The sequence below is a fragment of the Mobula birostris genome, chromosome 29 (genome assembly GCF_030028105.1).
Source record: "Mobula birostris isolate sMobBir1 chromosome 29, sMobBir1.hap1, whole genome shotgun sequence".
In the NCBI taxonomy this organism is placed as follows: domain Eukaryota; kingdom Metazoa; phylum Chordata; class Chondrichthyes; order Myliobatiformes; family Myliobatidae; genus Mobula; species Mobula birostris.
Window position 1 is genome coordinate 650,229 of NC_092398.1, and position 13,758 is coordinate 663,986.

General features: G+C 45.6%; 1 protein-coding gene across 1 annotated transcript in view; it reads right to left on the reverse strand.

Moving 5' to 3' along the window:
• Positions 1–907: 907 nt before the first annotated feature.
• LOC140190067 (tumor necrosis factor alpha-induced protein 3-like) overlaps positions 908–13,758 on the reverse strand; it is a 40,631-nt gene continuing 27,780 nt past the window's right edge. Inside the window, exons 7-8 of the mRNA XM_072246520.1 lie at positions 10,681–10,919; positions 908–3,729 (exon numbers count right to left, since the gene is read on the reverse strand). Coding sequence (XP_072102621.1) covers positions 3,460–3,729; positions 10,681–10,919 — 509 coding nt within the window. The 3' untranslated portion in view covers positions 908–3,459. The remainder of the gene's footprint in view (positions 3,730–10,680; positions 10,920–13,758) is intronic.

Consider the following 13,758-nt stretch of genomic DNA (forward strand, 5'->3'; position numbering starts at 1 on the left):
GTCCCAGCACTGAACCCTGCGGTACCCCACTGGTCATCGCCTGCCATTCCGAAAGGGACCCGTTAATCGCTACTCTTTCTTTTCTGTCAGCCAGCCAATTTTCAGTCCATGTCAGTACTCTGCCCCCAATACCATGTGCCCTAATTTTGCCCACTAATCTCCTATGTGGGACTTTATCAAAGGCCTTCTGAAAGTCCAGGTACACTACATCCACTGGCTCTCCCTTGTCCATTTTCATAGTTAGATCCTCAAAAAATTCCAGAAGATTAGTCAAGCATGATCCTTGTCAAGCATAATCCTTGCATGGGGTATCTTGTCAAATGTCTTGCTGAAATCCATATACACTACACCTTATTGCAATAAGGTGGAGGAAGAATTTATGAAATATTTTCAAGATGATCTTCTGGAACAATATGCTGATGAACCAAATGGTGAAAAGCTCCCAGAGTAGTGTACAGTACCTAGATCCTCTGAAATGATCCCATCTGCAAAGGAAGCAGGTGATCCTTGTCACAGTTTAACCACATCCCCCTTTGGAGACAGATCTGTGACAGAACCATTCAAAGCTGCTTCATTCATCTGTGTTGGTGACCAACCCCCACTGTGGCTTCAGCCTAACCCACCCATCACATCACCCATGTTTCACTTCTGAGGGATTGGATCTGAGACTCAAAATCTGGCCTGGATCCTGGGGTACTTGTCTGCCCAAACCTTGAGTCTGAAACAGACAACGCAGGCGTTCTCTTGTTTGAGTCTGAATCAAACCCTGGAGTCTGAAACAATGCACAACTGTCGGAACATCACGGGGCAATCAATCAACTTATTTCACAGAACCTCATGGTGGTATTTTCTCACCAAGTGCTGGATAAGAGCTTAACATTTAAACAAGAATGTAAGCGAATCGAGACTGAGCATTTAATTTAATATAAGACTGATTACAAATGCAAATATGGGTGTAGACTTGTTACAGACATGGAAGCTGCTGTTTGTCACACTTTTCTCATGCTGACATACACCAGAGCAATGCAATAGCTCCACTGCCCAGTCCCTTCCCCAAATCATTATAAATAGTCTATTTAGCATGTATTTACACAGTTCTCTCTTGAAGACCACAGTGGAACCTGCCTCCACCACATCTGCAGGTGGTGTGTTCCAGATCCCAACCACACTCTGTGTTTAAAGCAAAATTCCTCCCGTTCCTCTTCCTCTTCATTTTACAGCTGAGACCTCTGATCCTCCATTTCCTCTTTGTCCTGACCCCCATGATCTGAGATGCTTCCATCAAATCTTCCTTTGGACTTTGTTTCAAGAACATAGTCTCAGCCTCTTCAATGTTTCTGTGGTGATAGCACTTCAGCCCAGGAGCCATTGTTTTAAGCCTCCTCTGGACCCTTGCCCTCCTCACCTGAGACTAGAATGCATTACGCCAGTTGAAGCCAGACCAGTGCTTTATAAAGGCTCAACATGACTTTATAAATAAGCTATAATTGAATGAAGAAACAGTCTTGATGGGCTAAATAGCCTAATTCTGCTTCTATGGTTTTATGAACTTCCCCGCTTTTATACCTGTGCCTCGAGTGACAAAGTACAAAACCTGAAGTTTTATGCACTGTCTCAAGCTGCTCTGCTGTTATTGATTCGTGAACACCCCCCACCCCCAGTGATCATACAAGATCTGGCCAATCTGTGCCGCCAGTAAGGGGTGTGGGGGGTTGGTTTGTGTGAGAGGATTCCCGCTGGAAGGGACGGGGTGGCCTTTGAGCACTGCAGGCAGCCGAAGAGCAAAGGAAACAGGAGAAGCCATTTGCCCCCACAAACCTCATACCGATCTTGGGGTGGGGATATCTGGAACTCTCAGTGCTGGAGGGTTGTAGAAGCCAGATCACTGAAGAGATAAAGAAACTGGCACTGAGGAGGGGGTGAGACCTGGTTCACTTCTGCCCTGCTTCCTTGAGGTATTGCATTTGATCAAAGAAATGGCAAGTTCTCATTGTTACCATCAGGGAGGAGATGCAGAACAGACAGGTGAGAATCTGCAGACGCTGGGAATCCGAGCAACACACACACACAACGCCAGAGGGACTCAGCAGGCCAGGCAGCACGATGGAAAAGAGCTCAGTCAACGTTTTGGGCCGAGACCCTTCATCAGGTCCGGAGGAAATAAGATGAGGAGTCAGAGTAAGGAGGCGGAGGGGGGTAGGGAGGTGGGGAGGAAGAAACACAAGGTGATGGTAAAACCAGGAAGGGGAGAGGTGAAGTAAAGAGCTGGGAAGATGATTGGTGAAAGAGATAAAGGGCTGGAGAAGGGGATATCTGATAGGAGAGGACAGAAGGCCTACTGAATGTAGAAAGGACTGGATAGGGTGGATGTGGAGAGGATGTTTCCTATCGTGGGGGTATCCATTACTAGAGGGCACAGCCTCAGAACTGAGAGGCGACCCTTTAGAACAGAAGAAAGGAGAATTTTTTTTAGCCAGTCGGTAGGAAATCTGTAGAATGCTCTGCCATAGACTGCAGTGGAGGCAAGTCAGTGGGTATATTTAAGGTGGAAGTTGATTGTTTCCTGATCGGTCAGGGCATCAAAGGACATGGCGAGAAGGCAGGTGTGAGGAGTTGAGTGGGAGCTGGGATCAACCATGATGGAATGGTGGAGCAGCCTCGATGGGCTGAATGGCCTATTTCTGCTTCTGTGTCTTATGGACATAGGAGCAGAATTAAGACATTTAGCCCATCTTATGGTCTTAAGGCCGTGGAAGAAAGAAGAGGGGGGAGAAGCACCAGAGAGAGGTGATGGGCAGGTAAGCAGTTAAGGTGAGAGAGGGAAATGGGAATGGGGAATGGTGGAGGGGAGGCGGGGGAGCGATTACTGGAAGATCGAGAAATTGATGTTCATGCCATCAGGTTGGAGACTACCCAGGTAGAATATCAGGTGTTGTTCCTCTAACCTGAGTGTGGCCTCATCAGGCAGTAGAGGAAGCCATGGCCTGACATGTCAAAATGGGAATGGAAAGTGGAATTAAAATGGATGGCCACTGGGAGATCTCATTTTTTCTGGCAACGGAGTGTAGGTGCTCAGTGAAGCAGTCTCCCAATTTACGTCTTGTCTCATCGATTATGCAAGAGGCCTGTCCCCACAGAGGCTGCCTGATCTGCTGAAAATGTCCAACATTCTCTGCATTTATCTCAGGTTTTTAGCACATGCAGTAACTTTGCTCTTTGACAAGGTCACACCTAAGTGTTTTGCTGATTTCTATAAAAGTAATAATTATCTATTTTTAAATAAAATGACTAGTACAATGGCGTAACAAATTCACATAATTCTACTCAACCTATTCCTTTATCCAAGTTAATGAATTATACAAATTCCTCCATTTCATCCTTCATGTCAGAATCCGTCCAGTGTTACTGCTGCCTTACGGGTTGGAACAGAGTTATGAAAAACTCTCAGCAGACTCACAGTCATTTCCTTTGTATCAGTGATCTGGTGAAACAGGCGTTACAATACCCATCGCATTTAGCATTCCCAAAGTGCTCGCACCCGTGAGTTCGACAGACGTGTTTTCCCGACTTCAGCTGGAGATGATCTGGTGAAGATGAATTGTGAGTCTGTGAATTCTGCAGGTGACCGTTTTCCTCCAGTTCCCGCACAATGGGCTCCCTTGTGGTTGTGTCTGATGCCTCTTGTTTATCGGCTGGCTTGGTGATGGGAGATCGCGGTAAAATTGCACTCTGAAATAATAACATTTATTCAATCATCACAGATCCTTTTGTACGATAAGTCTGCACATTTGTATTGCCAGTCCAGCCACAGATCTGTCAATGCTCTGTACACAGCTTTGGGAAGAGATTTGAGAATAATTCTGCATTTATTTTTTCAAAGAGGTTACAATTCACAACATCCATCACAATATAAACGAAAACTCCAGCAAACTATCAGGTCAGCATTAAAGGTCATCGCCTGTCGTCTACCATCACTACAGGACTTGTAAATACCCAGCTCAAAGAAATGGGCAGGAAAAACCAGCCAACTGTCTTTTACAAAAACTCCTTCCTAGAAAGCACTACAGGGCTATTAACACAAAAACTTCAAGCCATCGTAAAAGTTTCTTCCCCCAGCCAGCTAATCTGATTGACCATTCCAGTTAGCCAACCCCCCTCTATCCACTACCCCTGTCACTGTACTGCTCTGTAAAGACTTTCCATAAATCTGTTTATATTGTAAACACATGCTGGTATTTATGTACATTTTATTCCATATCCCTATTTTAAACTCTAACTTATTTTTAAATAATTCTTTATTCTTTTTATTTGTTGAATGTCACACCCCACCAACACACCACAGCAAATTCCTAGTGCACGTAAATGCAGATGGTGAGTAAATTTGATCTGTGACCCTTTGCTTTGTCAGAAGGGGGTTGCCACTTCAGATGTACCAACTGTTTAACAAAGGCCTTGTTAATGGAACTGCTGCTTTGAAATTTCTGTCACAGCCATAAAATTAAAAGTCATACTTTATGTTTACAAATTCCAGGAACAAAATGTTAATTACAAGATGCACAAGCTGCAGCTGGTCCGTTGCAGCCAGGAAAGTCTGAGGGTGCTGTTGTCGTAGATCCCTGCAGGTGATTTCATGGACTGTCGAACCTCTGCCTCTGTGTAAGTAAATGCCCTAGGTGATCCAATTTTGCCAGGATCTTTCCTTAAAGCAGCAAGGGGTCCACAGACCTCTTGGTTAATGGTAGTGGTCCATGGCATAAAAAGGTTGGCAACTCCTGCCCTAAAGCCATGCTGACTAATTTGATGGGACGTTGCGGAGGTGATAACGTGGGCCAATGAGGATGGTGCCGCTGAATCGCCTGGTGTTTAGGCTGAGTTTCTCCCAACATCGAAGGAATATCTGAATGAGCACTTGAACCACCAAGGCTATGGACCATGTGCTGGAAATTGGGCTAGCACAGGCAGAGTGGGGCTGAAGGGCCGGTGTCTGGACTGTACCACGCTTGTGGAACTCACAATAAAGGCATTAGTGTAGTCATGGAGAACTTTAATCTACATTTAGATTTCTCAAAACAAATGAGCGGTAATACTCCAAAGGATGGCACCAGCAGTCTGCATCTGATGTCTGTGGACGGTCAGCAGAGTGGAAAATCCTGTGATGTGCACTGAGAAAAGAACGATTCACAATCTCTTGCAACACACACAAAATGCTGGTGAACGCAGCAGACCAGGCAGCATCTATTGGAAGAGGTACAGTTGACGTTGTGGGCCGAGACCCTTCGTCAGGAGTTGTTTGTGTTTTTAAATTAACAATCTCTTTCCCAGTTCCCTGGGGGAGAGTGACCAGAACGCAGTGGGATTTTCACTAAGGTGTGGAGTAAAGGTTCAGGACGACAATCTCGTTCCTGATGCCCGGGGAGTGTGACCAGACAGCAGTGGTATTTTCGTGGTGGGGACTAAATGTTCAAAATAACAGTCTTGTGCCCGATGCCCCAGGGGAGAGTGACCCCAGCACTTGGGGTTTCCATGGTGGGGAGTAATAATGCAGTATGAGCACGAGGGTACTGAGTCTGAACAAAGTAAAGTTCACAGGTGTGAGGAGTCAGCTGGTCTGGTTCTGTTGCTCTGCAAAACCTTTTTCATGACAATCGATCAAATTTTAAAAATATATAGATCAAATGTAACCTGCCTGGGACAATGTTATCAGGAAAGAGAGCTCAAGTGTTTTTACAAAGGAAATGAGGTTCTGTGTTAGGTCCGAGGAGATGGATGAAATGGCAGCAAAGGCTGAAGTCTGCGAATTTGGAGGCATTCAGGTTCAGCAAACAATTTAAATGATTGAGGAGGAGGAAAGTGGAGTGAGAACAAGTTTGCAGGGAACATAAAAACAAGCTTTAAAACAATAAACCTGTGAAGAGAAACGACAGAGGCCGGTCACACCCTCCTTTCCCAGGGTAGTGGAATACAGAGGGCAACGTTTTGAAGTAAGAGTGGTGGGGAGCTGAAAGTGAGCTTTTTCAAAGAGTAAGTAAATTGGATCCACTCCAATTGCCTACTGCACAACAGGTGCACAGCAGATGGTGGGTCTATGGAACGAGCTGCCAGAGGAAGTGGCAGAGGTGGGCACAGTTACATCATTGGGCAGGTGCACAGATAGGAAAGGTTTAGTGGGACATGCTGGCATAAGGGCTTGGCTCAGGTAAATATTTTGATTGGGTTGGGTGAGATGGGCTGAACAACTTGTTTCTGTGCTGTATGACTCTGACACTGTGACAAGAGTGGGTTGCCTACAGTCTGAATTGGGTTTCATTTCCTGGTGAGCTCAAAGCCTTCCATGCTCCAAAAATGGAGGCACCTTCATGAACTCCCACAGCCCCCCGAAGACCCTGCAGTTTCAGTCTCTGAGGCAAATGTGAGAGTTTCCTTCAGGAGGGTGAACCCTTGAAAAACATCCGGCCCAGACGGGGTACCTGGCCAAGTACTAAAGACCAACCGGCTGGAGTGTTCACTGAGATCTTTAACCTCTGACTTCAACAGTCTGAAGTACCCACATGCTCCAAAGAAGGGCATGGTGACCTGCCTCAGTGACTATCATCCAGTAGCACTGACAACCACTGCGATGGAGTGCTTTGAGAGGTCGGTGATGAAACATACCAACTTCTGCCTGAGAAGTGACTTAGAAACATAGAAACATAGAAAATAGGTGCAGGAGTAGGCCATTTGGCCCTTCGAGCCTGCACTGTCATTCAGTATGATCATGGCTGATCATCCAACTCAGAACCCTGTACTTGCCTGGACTTGGATCCACTCCAATTGCCTACTGAACAACAGGTCCACAGCAGATATAATTTCATTGGCTCTTCAACAACCCTGGAACATCTGGATAGTGAAGATACATACATCGAGATGCTCCCATTGGCTACAAGTCAGCATTCAATACTATCATCCCCTCAAAACTAATCAATAGGCCCCAGGACCTTGGCCTAGTACCTCCTTGTGCAACTGGATCCTCAATTTCCTCACTTGCAGATCCCAGTCATTCTAGATTGGCCACAACATCTCCTCCAGATTCTCCACCAGCACGAGGCAACGTTCTGAGCCCCCTGCTCTACTCACTTTATGCTTATCACAGCTCCAATGTCATACTTAAGTTTACTGTTGACACCACTCCCCACGATTGAGCACATCTACATGAAACACTGTCGCAGGAAAGCAGCATCCATCATCAGGGACCCCCACCCCATCACCCAGGTCATGCTCTCTTCCCACTGCTGCTTTCAGGAAGATGGTACAGGAGCCTCAGGACCCACATCACCAGGTTCGGAAGCAGTTATTACCCCTCAACCATCAGGTTCTTGAACCAAAGGGGATAACTTCACTCAATTTTGCTTGCCCTATCACTGAACTGTTTCCACAAACTATGGACTCACTTTCAAGAACAGCTATCGTGAGGTTAACCCCCAGCATTTTTGCCGATACCCATTCTCAGCTGGGTAGACTGGACCATTGTGTGGTTCAGTGCCTTGCTCAAGGACAGACATGTTGCCTCGGCCAAGGCTCGAACCCACGACCTTCAGATCACTAGTCCAACGCTCTAGCCATTTGGCCATGCGCCACACCTTGATGTTTATTGCTTATTTATTATTATTATTAACCATATAACCATATAACAATTACAGCACGGAAACAGGCCATCTCGGGCCTTCTAGTCCATGCTGAACTCTTACTCTCACCTAGTCCCACCGACCTGCACTCAGCCCATAACCCTCCATTCCTTTCCTGTCCATATATCCATCCAATTTAACTTTAAACGACAACATCAAACCTGCCTCAACCACTTCTGCTGGAAGCTCGTCCCACACAGCTACCACTCTCTGAGTAAAGAAGTTCCCCCTCATGTTACCCCTAAACTTTTGTCCTCAACTCTCAACTCATGTCCTCTTGTTTGAATCTTCCCCACTCTCAAAAATTATTATTATTTCTTTCTGTATTTTCACAGTTTGTTTCTTTGTACATTGGTTGTCCACCTGGTCAGTGCAGTTTTTTATTGATTCTATTATGGCTGGTGGATTTACTGTGAATGCCCATAAGAAAATTAATCTCAGAATTGTATATGGTGTCATAAAGGTACTTTGAATATAAACTTACTTTGAACTTTGAAATCATGAAGAGCAGTTAACAATTACAATAAAATACTGTACATATGGTTCTATCTTCACTAGGAGGATGCGAACTCCCAGGTACGTTGGGGAACAGGTGAGAAGAACTGAAGCAGGTCAGTGTGAGTAAAGTACCCCTAAGTGCCTGAGCACTTGCATCCCAGTTGATTGAAGGAAGGTGCCTTGGAAACAGTCGATTCACCGATGGCCACCATTACGCTCTGGGCCAGTTGTTCCAGACTGAAGGTGGCAGATGTCAGCCCAGTGTTTAGACAAGAAAGTGAAAACCAGGGAATCACAGACCTGTCCACCTGACCTCAGTCAGAACCCTCTCAAACAGTGGTTCTCAACCTTTTTTATGCCATGGAGCCTTTTCATGAATTGAGGTGTCTGTGAACGTCAGGTCGTGAACCCCTGCTCTTGAATGAAACACATCTGGTCACCTGACCATTGGATCATAAAGACCATGAGACACAAGAACAGAATTAGGTCATGTGGCCCATCGAGTCTGCTCCACCATTCAATCATGCTGATTTATCATCCCTCTCAATCCTATTCTACAACCTTCTCCCCGAAACCTTTGATGCCCCGACTAACCAAGAAGCTATCAACCTCCACCTTAAGTATACCCAATGATTTGACCTCCACAGCCACCTGTGGCAATGAATTCTGCAGATTCACCACCCTTTGGCTGAAGAAATTCATCTTTACCTCTGTTCTAAGTGGATGGTCCTCTACTCTGAGGCTGTGCCCCCCTGATCCTTGATACCCACCACTATAGAAAACATCCTCCCCCCATGTACTCTACCTAGACCTTTCAATATTCAACAAGTTTGAATGAGATGCCCCCCTCATTCTTCTAAATTCCAGTAAGTAAAGGCCCAGAGACAACAGGCACTCTGGAATTGTCACCGTGAACCTGCTCTGGACCCTCTCCAATCCCAGCACTCCTTTTCTTAGCTCAGGGACCTAAGGGGCCCCAAATTGGCCACAATAGTCCAAGGGCAGTCTGGTCAATGCCTTAAAAAGATTCAGCATTACATCCTTGCTTTTGTATTCTAGTCCTCTTGAAACGAATGCTAACATTGAATTTCCCTTACTTAGCACTGATTGAACCTGCAAGGTAATCTTTAGGGAACCCTGCACGATGACTCCTAAGTCCTTTTGCATCTCTGTATTCTCTCCTCATTTAGAAAATAGTCTAAACCTTTATTCCTTGTATCAAAGTGTAAGAGCATGCACTTCCCGACACTATATTCCATCTGCCACCTTTTTGCCCATTCTCCTAACCTGTCCGAGCCTTTTTGCATACTCACCACTTCCTCAATACTACCTGCCCCATCACCTATCTTCATATCATCTGCAAACTTGCCCACAAAGCCGTCATTGACATATAATGTGAAAAGAACCGGCCACAACACTAACACCACTAGTCACCGGCAGCCAACTGAAACCCCCTTTATTCCCACTCTTTACCCCCTGCCAGTCAGCTAACTTCCTATCTATGCGAATATCTCTCATCAAATACCACAGGCTTTTATTTTGTTAAGCAGCCTCATGTGCTGGATCTTCGGAAAGTCCATGTACACAACATCTACCGATTCTCTCTTGTCTATCCTGCTTGTTATCTCGTGTGAAAGGGCAAAATAATGTCAAATGAAACCATGTGAGAAAATGTGAATTTAGTCATTTTGGAACAAGTAAAATGATTATTTTTGAGAAATATTGTAGAAAGATGCAGAGTAATGGGATTTTGGATCCATGCGCATGAAACCAGAAAGCTAGCAGACAATTACAGAGGTAATGGGGGAGGCTAACGCGGTATAGTCTGTGAATTATCAAGCAGATTCCGCCCCCCGCAACACAATGAAAGAACTTAAAGTACTGTGGGTCTATCCTCTCAGCAAGTTGCTTGTTGGTGGAGAAACTGAAGGAGCTGGACGGTGAGGATTGTACTGCTGCCTGTGTCAGAGAGGCTTCGGAGGAGTCAGTGTGCAAAGGTGACGTGGAGTCTAACAGGACGTGATCATCATAGTCGCGTTTCTCGTCATCGAGAGACCCTGTTTAACATTGTTAATGAGGAATGCTGCAAGTCCGATTCACTGATTTATTGGCAGCTCTGCCTCCTTGGTCACAGCAAGGACTAGGCCTCAAGCCGTGGTGTCGCCTGCTTACAGCTGCCCAGGGGAGAGGCACTGGAGTCTGTGCGCTCCACTGGAGGTAGTGTGAGTCGGTCCCACCCCCACTGTATTCACTCAGCAAAAGGCAAGCGGGGTTGTGTTCAACTGTAGACTGCTGCAACATTCATGGACTTGGGGACTTGAGCTATTTTTTTTGTGACTGTATTTTACTGATATCTTATATGTACTTGCTATCTTATATGTGCTATATGGGCCTTATGCTCTGTGTGACTGTTGGCACTGCACCTTGGTCCGGGGTAATGCTGTTTCATTTGGCTCTATTCATGGGTACTCATGCATGGTTGAAAGACAATTAAATGTGAACTTGAAGAATTGTCACTTACCCAGGAATGCTGGTCTGCTGGAGAACAGCTGGCCGTGTAGACCCTGAGGGAGTATTTCACTTGTGCACTGATGTAGCACTTGTCACAATACCCACTATGGTTTGGATTAGCGAGCATTCTACAGTCAGAACTACGACATATAGACATGTTTCGGAGATGAGATGAAATCTGACCCAGTTGTCTCCGAGGGGCTGAGGGTGAGAGGTCACCATGCCCTGGATCTCGTGGAGAGGAAGCTCCTAGGAAGGGAACATCTTAGTTTTAGTCCCTCAAATGTGCAAATAGGCAAAGACTGTGGCACAAATTCCCATCAATATACCAGCATGTGTTGCAAAGTGTAACTGGAGTTACCTATCGATGTGCACACTGACCACCCTGAGCAACACATACTGGGAAATCACAGTCTGAGCCCAGATGCAGAACAACAGACTGTGGCATCTTCGTGCATTTCCTCATTTGAGGGTTGTATATTGAGGGAATCAAGAGACAAGGATTCAGGGCAGGATTTAGTGGGGAAAAGGCACAGCTGTGATGCACTGACTGGGACAGCATACAGGAAGGGCCGAATGGCCTCTGTTTCCTGCATTTTTTGAAGAGGAGTTGTGGCAATACATAGAGAGATGGGCTAGTACAAGATAAAGATTACTGCATCTCTCTGGGCACTGACAGATTTCTTCAGTTTAGGGCTCCCCTCTTTTGAGCGAAGGAGGGTGAGAGGTGACCTGACAATCGAGGCCTTTCAATATTTGCTAGATTTCAATGAGATTCCTCCCTCATTCTCCCAAACACCAGTGAGTATGGATCCAGAGCTCCCAGACGGACTACAGACCAAGGATTTGAAACAAGTAGTTAAAGAGATTGTGGAGGCATTAGCTATGATCTTTCAAGAATCATTAGATTCTGAAATAGTTACTGAGGACTGGAAATTGCAAATGTTACACTACTCTTAGGGAGGCAGACAAAAGACAGGAAATGATAGGTCAGTTAGAATGACTTCAGTGGTTGGTAAGATGTTGGAGTCCATGATTAAGGATGATAAAATAGGCTGTAGTCAGCATGGTTTCCTTAAGGGGAAATCTTGCCTGACAAATCTGTTGGAATTCTTTGAAGAAATAACAAGCAGGATAGACAAAGGAGAATTGGTTGATGTTGTTTACTTGGATCTTCAGAAGGCCTTTGACAAGGTGCCACACATGAGGCTGATTAACAAGATAACAGCCCATGGTATTGCAGGAAAGATACTGACATGGACAGAAGATTAGCTGACTGGCAGGAGGCAAAGGCTGGGAATAAAGGGAGCCTTTTCTGATTGGCTGGCAGTGAGTTGCTATTTTTCTTGTTATATGTTGATGATCTGGATGATGGCATTGAAGGCTTGTGACCAAGTCTGCAGATGATACAGAGATTGATGGAGGGGCCGATAGAGTTGAGGAGGCAGGGAGTCTGCAAAAGGACTTAGTTAGATTGGGGGAATGGACAAAGAAATACAGACAGGGTATAGTGTCAGGAAATGTACGGCTAAGCAATTTTGTAGAAGGAATAAAGGTCTACATGGGGAGAAAATTCAAAAATCGGAGGTGCAAAGGGATTTGGGAGTCCTAGACCAGGATTCTCTAGAGGTTTAATCTGCAGGTTGAGTCGGTGGTGAGGAAAGCAAATACAATGTCGACGTTCATTTCAAGAGGACAAGAGCAGTGATGCAATGCTAAGAATTGAAAGGCATTATGTCAGATGACTTTTGGAGTATTATGACCAATGTCAGACCACATACCCAAGGGAGGACGTGCTTGCGTTAGGGAAGGCCAAGAGGAGGTTTATGAGAATTACCCCAGGAATGAAGAAGTGAATGTAATGAGGAGCCTTTGATGGCTCTGGGCCTGTGTTCATTCTTGGGATAAGATAGAGGAGGGGGAATCTCATTGCAGGGCATAAATAGAGTGGGTGTGAAGAGGATATTTCCTTTGGTGGGGGAGTCTAGGACCAGAGGGCACAGCCTCAGAATACAAGGATATCCCTTTAGAACAGAGATGAGGAGGAATTTCTTTAGCCAGAAGGTGGTGAATCTGTGGAATTCATTGCCATAGGTGGTTGTGGAGGCCAAGGCATTAGGTATATTTAAAGTGTTAGGGTCTTCATTAGTAAGGGCAACAAAGGTTACAGGGAGAAGGCAGGAGAATGGAAAAATAAATCAGCCGTGGTCAATTGGCAGAACAGAATTGGTGGGCTGAATGGCCTAACTCTGCTCCTTCATCTTATATTCTTATGGTAAATCTGAAGATGTTTAGTCAACACGTTTAGGCAAAGTATAAGCAGGGAAAGTGTAGGATCTATTGGAAACAATGTGGTCAACATTTTTTATCCGGCACCATGGTAGCGAGCGGTTAGTGTGTAACTATTACAGGTCGGGTCATTCCAGAGTTCAGAGTTCAATTCCAGTGTTGTTCTGTAAGGAGTCTCTGTGTGTCTTCCCCACGGAATGCGTGGATTCTCTCCGGGTGCTCTGGTTTCCTCCCACAGTCCAAAGACGTACCGGCTAGGTTAACTGGTCATTGTAAATTGTCTCATGATTCGGTTAGGACTAATGGGGGTTGTTGGGGGTTACAGCGTAGCTAGAAGGGCCAAAGAGGCCTACTCCGCACTGTACCGCTAAATGAGTAAACAAATATTCACAAAGGAAGCCGACTTCATTATTGGGGAATTCAGTGAAGGGCAAGTTTAGACCCAATGAAGGGTCTCAACCACAAACATCAGCCACCCCTTTACCTCCACAGATGCTGATTCACTCTGAGTTCACCCGGCAGTTTGCTTCTTTTTTCATTAAGATATTGCCTGGGTTAGAATATTTCTGTTCTGAGGAGAGATTGCAGAGTCCGGGCCTGTTCTCCCTGGAGCGGAGGAGCTTAAGAGTGCGCATGATGGATGTATATAAAGTTACGAGGAGGGTAGGTAGTGCAGACCCAGGTAACCATCCCTTATCATATCGGAGGTAGGTACAACCAGAAGGCACAGATCTGTGCGGGACCTTCCTCACTCAGAGACCCTGGAATGCACTGCCGGAGAGAGAGGGGAAGCTCAGTC